A 7,644-nucleotide genomic window follows, 5' to 3' on the forward strand; every position below is an offset into this window, starting at 1 on the left:
TCCCCACTCGCCGCTGCCAACACTAATGCCAGTGACTGCAGGCGGTCACCACTTGCCCCCATGGTGCCCGCCCCCCCCCCCCCCCCCCAGTCTCGGGAGGCACCAGTCGTTCATGGATAGGAGCACTAGTTTTTGGGTGGCAAGGTGGCAAATGGCTTGTACAATGGGCAAAAATAAATAGCAATATGCTGAGTTTGACAGGAAAGGGGGCGTTACAGAGTTTGGGTTAGGAATGATCTTCAGTTCATTCTCCTGAATTAGAAGAATGGACGTATGATGGGTACACTGGTGTGTTGTTACTCCTCGCTTTCCAAAGGATAGCTTCACCCCAGAGGCCACACCCAGAGGAGCAGGTAAGGTTGCTGGCCCCAGCCCGCCCTAACCCACCCAAGGTAATCCGTGCTTGTGTGGACATGCCCAGAGCGTAGCCACTTGTACTGATATACATCATGGCTACAACCAGACAAGTATGGATGTTTGTCTCCACAGGGACAAGAAGAAGCAGCACACCTTGTGCCACTGCTACTTATCCCTGGGGAACACCCATGCCACATACGCTCCGGCGCACAGCAGGTTACCCCAGGTGGGGGAGAGGAGGCTGGCCCCAGCAGCCTTTCCTGACCAGTCAGGCTCCGGTTTTGGGCAACATACACTGCCACCACATGCGCAACCCCACTTTCTTTTGGTGTGGGTTTTTTTTTACCTCAGGATGTCCCGGGGTCAACCCCCCCCTCCCCCCCAGCTTTGCAAGGTAGCAATGCGGGGCACGCCTGCACGTGCAGTGTGCAACTCCACTTACTGTACATCTGCGCTCCTCTAGATGCAGCCCATCTGTCCATTTGAGTTTTACTGTGGAGTAAAGGTAGAACAAATGTGCCATGCTTCCGCCTCCGCAGCTGAATCCAGCCCAAAGTGTACGCAGAAGTTTATTGACATGAGTTCGTATTGTATGTGTCAGTAAAACAACATGGTTCCAAATTCCTTTAGACCAGGTGTGGCAAAATATGGCCCATGGGCCAGGTCTGGTCCACTAAGGGATTTTGTCTGGCCAGCAGCAGGTCTGTTGGTCCCAGCCAACCCAGGCATGGGGGGCAGTCTGAACCATAGCCTGTGTGGCTGGTCCTGCCACCCCCAGGCATGCAGCAGGGCTGGGGTGGCATGGTGACTAGACTCACTTCCCAGCAGCCCTGGTGGTGGCAGCTCCTGGTGACTGCTGCCACTGCCAGACCCAGTCCTACTGCTGGGGCACCCCAGCCATTCTGCCCCACACCCACTGCCAGGGGCAGGACCTGTGTGGGCAGAGTGCATGGCCTTGGGCAGGTGGGGAGCAGTGTTCAGGAGCAGGACGGTTGGGCAAGGCTGGGATTGTGGGGTGGTGATAGCATGGGGCAGAGGCAGAGTCACAATCCACTGCCCACACGGCCCTGCAGTGGCCCCGGCCACTTTCCATATGAGGGACAGAGAGTGCCTTTACTGAGACTAACCAATACCCTAGTGGCTAGGGCATTCTGGGAGGATTTACATTTCCTGTGGCTGAGATGACCTAGAACCCAGGCCTCCCATGCCCTGGGTACGTGCTGTAACCACAAAACTGGCACATAGAAGGTAGGTGCTACTAGTAGTAGTTTAATGCCAACCATTAGAAGATGATTCTGCACTCTAGGTCTCAAGTGAACAGAGGTACATAAGCTGAAGGGAGAGAAGATCCAGTACACCCCTGTGCTTAGTGTTTCTGTTGGCCAGCTCTAGGCAGCTCCCTGGTCAGTGTCCAGAGAATCGAGGACCTCATAAATCTCCGCATTGACCCCCTAGGGAGCTTAGGTGCCTGATCCGCTTTCTTCAAATCACCTTCTTAAGAGTCCAGATGCCAAATTTTTAGGGTGGCCAGAACCTAACTTGTAGGCTCCTAGAAGACAACTCCAGATTTTGCCCTGGAAACTTAAAAGTTAGGCATTGCATGACATAGCTCCTATATTGGGTCCAGCCCCCAGAGCTAGGTTTTTTGTTGGGTTTTTTTTTTTAAAAGTAAATGGTTAATTTTTCACTTCAAAATTATTTCATCTGCTCTATGTAAACTGTCTAAGGAAATCCTTGAAAGTAAATACAGCCGTCTGCTCTATAGACCACTGTACTTGGAAATTATTAGAATGTTGTAAAGATATAGTTGTGATTCCCAGAAGAAAAAGCCCTTTGTTTTAATCCCACTCGTGTTGCAATCTATTACATATATTTAGAAGAAAAAATGACAAAATTTGGAACTTCTCTTTCCTTTTTGTATGCGGCTACGGTTAGCAGCTAACTCAAGCATGGCTCAGAACACTGAACAAATACAAAGGACAAAAACAAAGGCGTTCCAGCTTCATGTAAAAGTGTGAAGAATCTGTCAATGTACTGAAAAGAGGAACTTTCACTGACAGTTTCTGAGTTTGGAAAAAGAGGGCGGTCTCTCCCCGAACTGAATCTTGTCCTAGAATCGTGATCCGGTCCTGCAGTGAAAGAATTCTCTGAGCATAACTTCAACAGATTACTGGGGCAAAGACATGCTTTACAAATGCAGCCATGGAAAAACAAGCTATTTGGATGAGCAAAAGATATCTTGTTTCATTTTGTCTTTGGGGGCTTTGGGTGCAGTTTCGGATGTTGTCCCTCATAAGGAAAGTGATGAAAATGTCTGTACTTTAAACTGTCTAAGAAACTTAGAAGGCACGAACCACAGGGGCAGGTACCAAGCGTAGCTTCCAAAGAGAATGGCTAAAGCAGGGGTGGGCACTTATTTGGGCTTGTGGGCCATATAGGGAGTTTTGGTAAACTATTGTGGGTCGGGTCAGCACCCCTGTCTCCCTATCCTCCACCCTTTGCAACAGGTCACCAAAACTCCCTAACAAAATCTGCTCTGTGGTGGGCCAGGTGGCTGGGAATGGGGCCACAGGCAGGCAGGAAGTGGCATCTGGGAGCAGGATGGGTGGGCAGGTGGGGCCAGGGCTGGGATTGCAAGGTAGTGACAGCATGGGGCCAGGGCCTGGGGGCAGAGCTGTGATCTGCTTCCCATACGGCCTTGCAACAGGCGCTGCTTCCACGGGCAGGGAGAGATTGTGGCTCTGCCCCAGGCCCCGGCCCCATGCTGTCACTGCCCAGTGATCCCGGGGTCTTTGTGAGGACTGGCCAGTACTTGCACAGGCAGGGTGCGTGACCAGGCAGATGGGATGGGGCTGTAGGCAGGCAGGGAGTTGCATCCAGGGCTAGGTGCAGGACAAACAAAGCTGAAAGTCAGGAGGAAGAAAGCAAGTGAGAGCCTGTTTCCATATACTGCAGGCTAGGACATGTGGCTGAGCGTGGGTTGAGTTCCTGTCTCTGCTCCTAAGAGGGATTACATTTTTTAATCCAGTGGTTGTCTAATGTAAGTGCACAAACATTCCCAGGAGATTGCTCTAAGCACCTGATTACAGGGTAGGATGGGTGGGAGAGAAGGGTACCTTTCACCTCCACTGTGGGAGCTGTGCCTCTTTGCTGGAAGGAGTGCAAGATCCGTGGAGTCAGAAAGAGGGAACCCTGGCACTATGGCTAGTGTTGAGGACACTTATCTGAGAAGGAAAGGTCTGGGTCCTTTTTGCTGAACCTGGATGTGTTTCTTTTTTGTTCTTGGGACAACCTAAAATGTTTACCGGTCTGGGAACTGGATCCTGGGATTCCCCTCTCAGCTGAGTGCCTAACCACTAAACTATACTGTTCTACTTCTTGCACACACTGTCTCCCTGCCTCAAGAATCTTACACTCGTCCCAGCACAGTGGCCCAGCTTCTTCAACAGGAGAATGGGAAGGCATCTCTGCGCACGTACTGAAGAGCCTGCTGGCTAGGACGTTTTCTTGAGTGGTGAGAGAAGCGGGGTTGGAGCCCGTCAGGCTGATGAAAACACAGAACCCTGGTCCCCTAGTTCCTGGGTGAATGCTATGACTACTGCCATTATACAAAAGGCAAATTCCTCCTTCTTCTCCAGCTGTGTTTTAAAAGAAAAAGCAGCTACAACGGCATTTTGTGAGGGTCTAGAGCAGCACTCAGCAACCTTTTTAGGCTGAATGACCCAGTTCGGGTCAGGGCAGATAGGCAAGCAGGCAAGCAGCTGCTAGGACCCATCCACCGTTGCTGCTTTTCCCCATGGCAGCATGGGGAAAGTGCCCACTGCTGCCACTTCTTCCCCTGGCAGCACAGGCAATGCTACCATCTCCTCTGCTTATTCCCGCAGCAGCACAAGTAAGTGACCATTGCTGACCCCCTGCCACTGAAGCCACGTCTGCAGGCCCAGGCTTCATGGGCTCTGGGATGGCAGCCCCTGGTCTGGAGGGTAATTGGAACACGAAAAATAGCATGCTTGGATTCTAGCCAGTCTTTGACTCTTTGACCTTGAAAGGCTTCTGGTTTTGAAAACCTTTGTTTTGGCAGCTCAGCACCTTAGGACTGATTTGCAGAGCTGCTGAGCCCCTAAGCTTGAACTAACCCCAGTGCAACTCGCGCACACCGAATCTGTGAAAATTGAGCTCCACTTCAAATGAAGTCTTTTTTGAAACAGGCAATTTGCCATTTTTGATGATTCACTTGATTATATCAGTTTTAGGTGGTATAATCTTTGCCTAACTGAAGCTGTGAACCCTGCTGGATAATTGTAAAGTGCTTTGTGGGAAATTAGCCCATGTTAATGTATAATAAAAATAATCAGGTGCATTTATCATTTTATAAAATGTATTTATTCTTCAAGGTCTTTTCTGTGAATATAATTATTAGGTATTAGGCATAATTTTATTATATAGATCCCTTATCCTACTCCAATGAGAGGTCTTTATTTTTATAATTCTCTTTTTCACTCTGTCTCAATTTATATTGAATAATCTAGAACATCAAATAATAGTACAGTTCCTGCCATTTCAAATTAACATTATCTGGTATATCACTGTGATATAATTTTATGCCTACTGATAAGTACATTTTGCATGTAAGAGCTTTAGCAGCATGATCTCTCCTTTGTTATGAGGCTGCTATCATGATGTCTACCGGACTCATTAAATATCAGAAAGAAACAAATCCACCTCCAAAATTACATTTTTATCAGTCTTTCCGTTTCAGAACGGCTTAAACTGGTCTTGGTGTGTTCTGATAGCAGGTATTATGTGTGAGGAACAATATCTCCTTCCCAAAGGCTAGAGCTTCTTTTTGTACAAATAAGCTATTGCTATCAATAAGCTCATTTCCTAGGTGCTCTTACTTTATTTGGTTTAGATTCTTTTCCAGACTCATATTGGGAATTTGAATATAAACCCTAATGCATTATACTGTAGTGTGGGTTAAAAACCAGAAGCGAGAGAAAGATACTTGTTTATGGAAGCACTTACAATTCCTTTGTATTTTCATTTTCAAGAGGCACTTGTCCCCTGAGGAGTTCCAAGAAGTCTTCAAAATGAGCATTGAAGAATTTGATCGTCTGGCACTTTGGAAGCGGAATGACCTAAAGAAAAAAGCTTTGCTTTTCTAACCTCTCTCAGACAAAATATGTGCTTACTCAAAACAAAAATAGTCTTGCCAGCACTATCATACGCACTTGCTGTTGAACCATCGTCCAGCTTCATTGTGTTTAGTGTGTGTGTGTGGGGGGAAACAAATGAAAAAGATTATACGGCAATGCATTGGAATAGGGATACTTTGCTAATCTTGCATGACCAGCTGGTTCTGTCAGTAACTCCTGGTCCTAGGCAGTTTACAACGTACAAAAATCTAGCTTTAAATTAATTGTTGCTTGCAGTTATTGTTTGATGCAAAGAAATTTTATATGGGAATAGAAGGACATGTCACCGAGGTGAAAGAAATCCATCTAGCATTTTGTTTCACTGAATTTTACAAAAATCCAGTGAATGGATGAACACTGAGTTCTTACAGGGGGAAAAGCATTAAAAATGTGGTAAAGGCCAAAGAAAAGCATGTCAGCAAGTAAATACTGCAATGTTTTGTGTGATACGTTATAGGAATGGAAGCAAAACAATGAAAGCACCTTAAATCTAGCTCTTATACACTAGCTGCAAGCTATTCTTTAAATGGCCACGTCGTATGCTCGGCACCCTGAGCGCACTCCAAGAAGCATGCCCAAGACAGCGCGCTTGAAGATGGTTCTGGGTTCATGCTCTGCTAAATTGGCTACACTGCATTTCCAGTCCTTACTGCAGTGAGTGGGAGCCTGCTTCTTGGCAGTGCTAGCAGGGCAGGGTGGACATGCCCTAAACTGAAATTCACTATCTTTAAAGACAACACCAGAGTTTTTATTTTATTAAAAATAGATTGTGATGTAATACAGCCATGATTAAATATGTATAAAGAAACTGTCTAATAAGTTGATGTCCCATTCATCAGGAAAACAAAAGCCTTATACGAAACTGGTTCAAAGGTATATTGTGCCAGTCACCTGTATTTTTCCTATTTTTTTTTTTACATTTCATGCTGATACAAAACCCATGCAATCTTAATTCCATATGGATATGTCTGCCTATAACTTACTATCAGTTTGTAACTATGTTCTAGGGTAAAGACATAATTATTTCCTCCATTCTTTGGCTTAATGTTTTAAGCCTTATAAAAGATGATGGCATTTAGGTAGCTGTGGATTAACATTTCAGCATAAAATGTAACAAAAAATGCTTAGTGTGCTCTATCAATAATATATACAATTGTAACCAAATATAACTTTTATAAAAGCCCTCATGCATTAATATCTGCATGTTTCTGTACAAATCAAATAAAAAACTATATAATATTGGTGCAGTACCTTTCAACTTATCTTTAACAGGCAAAGTTAACAAAATCTAAGTATTTGAGATGAACATTAGACCTCAAGAGCTCTTCTTGCTGAAAGATAATATTAAATTTAATACATTCATGTAGTTCAAGTATGGTTGATAATGAAGAATGTATTAAAGTGAATTGCTAGTTTTATGTGATACTAAAAGAGAATTACAAAAAAGTACATTTTTCAACCATATGTCAGTGTTCTGCATTTTTACTGCCTTGAATGTTTGTACTCACCTTCTCATCACTTTGTCTTTTTGCATTTCTTTAAAGTAACTGGTTAATATATGCACTGCTACATACTAGTTCAACTGGTCCAGCGTTGAGAAATTGTAACGTTGAACATGCCTTCTTCCAATTAACATTGATAATCCATGCTGTTGGAAATAAATATTTTCTCATGATCTAAATGTTTTGTCTAATAATACAAATGTTTAGAAAAATAATTAAAAAGAAAACATAAAAACAAAACCTGTACTAATGATTTTCACACACACAATTTCAGGTTGATGTGTTGCTGTGGGTTGATCCTTCCATGATACTGCTGTTTAGCTCCCATTAAACCTACTGGCTTTCATGTCCACATCTAAGGAGAGATGGTACCCCCTAATATTCAACACAGAACTGAATTTTGCCTTAGGTTATGGAGTGTGGGAGCCTCCCAGGGGAATTTTTACCTACAGTATATAATATAAGCTATTCAGTTGTATTGCCCTGTCATGACATTGATACATTTCCATTGTTCCAGCAGGCCACACAACTCAGTACACACAGATATTCTGTGTGCTGGATGGTTAAGCTCTCCATTTGTCATGATTCTT

The 7,644-nt window shown here is 44.7% G+C and overlaps 1 protein-coding gene across 10 annotated transcripts in view; it reads left to right on the forward strand.

Annotated features, from left to right (window-relative positions):
- ABLIM2 (actin binding LIM protein family member 2) overlaps nucleotides 1-7,294 on the forward strand; it is a 318,470-nt gene extending 311,176 nt beyond the window's left edge. For all 10 annotated transcript variants that reach the window (XM_019526465.1, XM_019526461.1, XM_019526462.1 and 7 more), the window contains one exon: nucleotides 5,409-7,294. In XM_019526465.1, the coding sequence (XP_019382010.1) occupies nucleotides 5,409-5,522 (114 nt within the window). In that variant the 3' untranslated portion in view covers nucleotides 5,523-7,294. The remainder of the gene's footprint in view (nucleotides 1-5,408) is intronic.
- Nucleotides 7,295-7,644: the final 350 nt, after the last annotated feature.

Source organism: Gavialis gangeticus, unplaced genomic scaffold (genome assembly GCF_001723915.1).
Source record: "Gavialis gangeticus isolate Ggan-Ray unplaced genomic scaffold, GavGan_comp1, whole genome shotgun sequence".
Lineage (NCBI taxonomy): Eukaryota > Metazoa > Chordata > Crocodylia > Gavialidae > Gavialis > Gavialis gangeticus.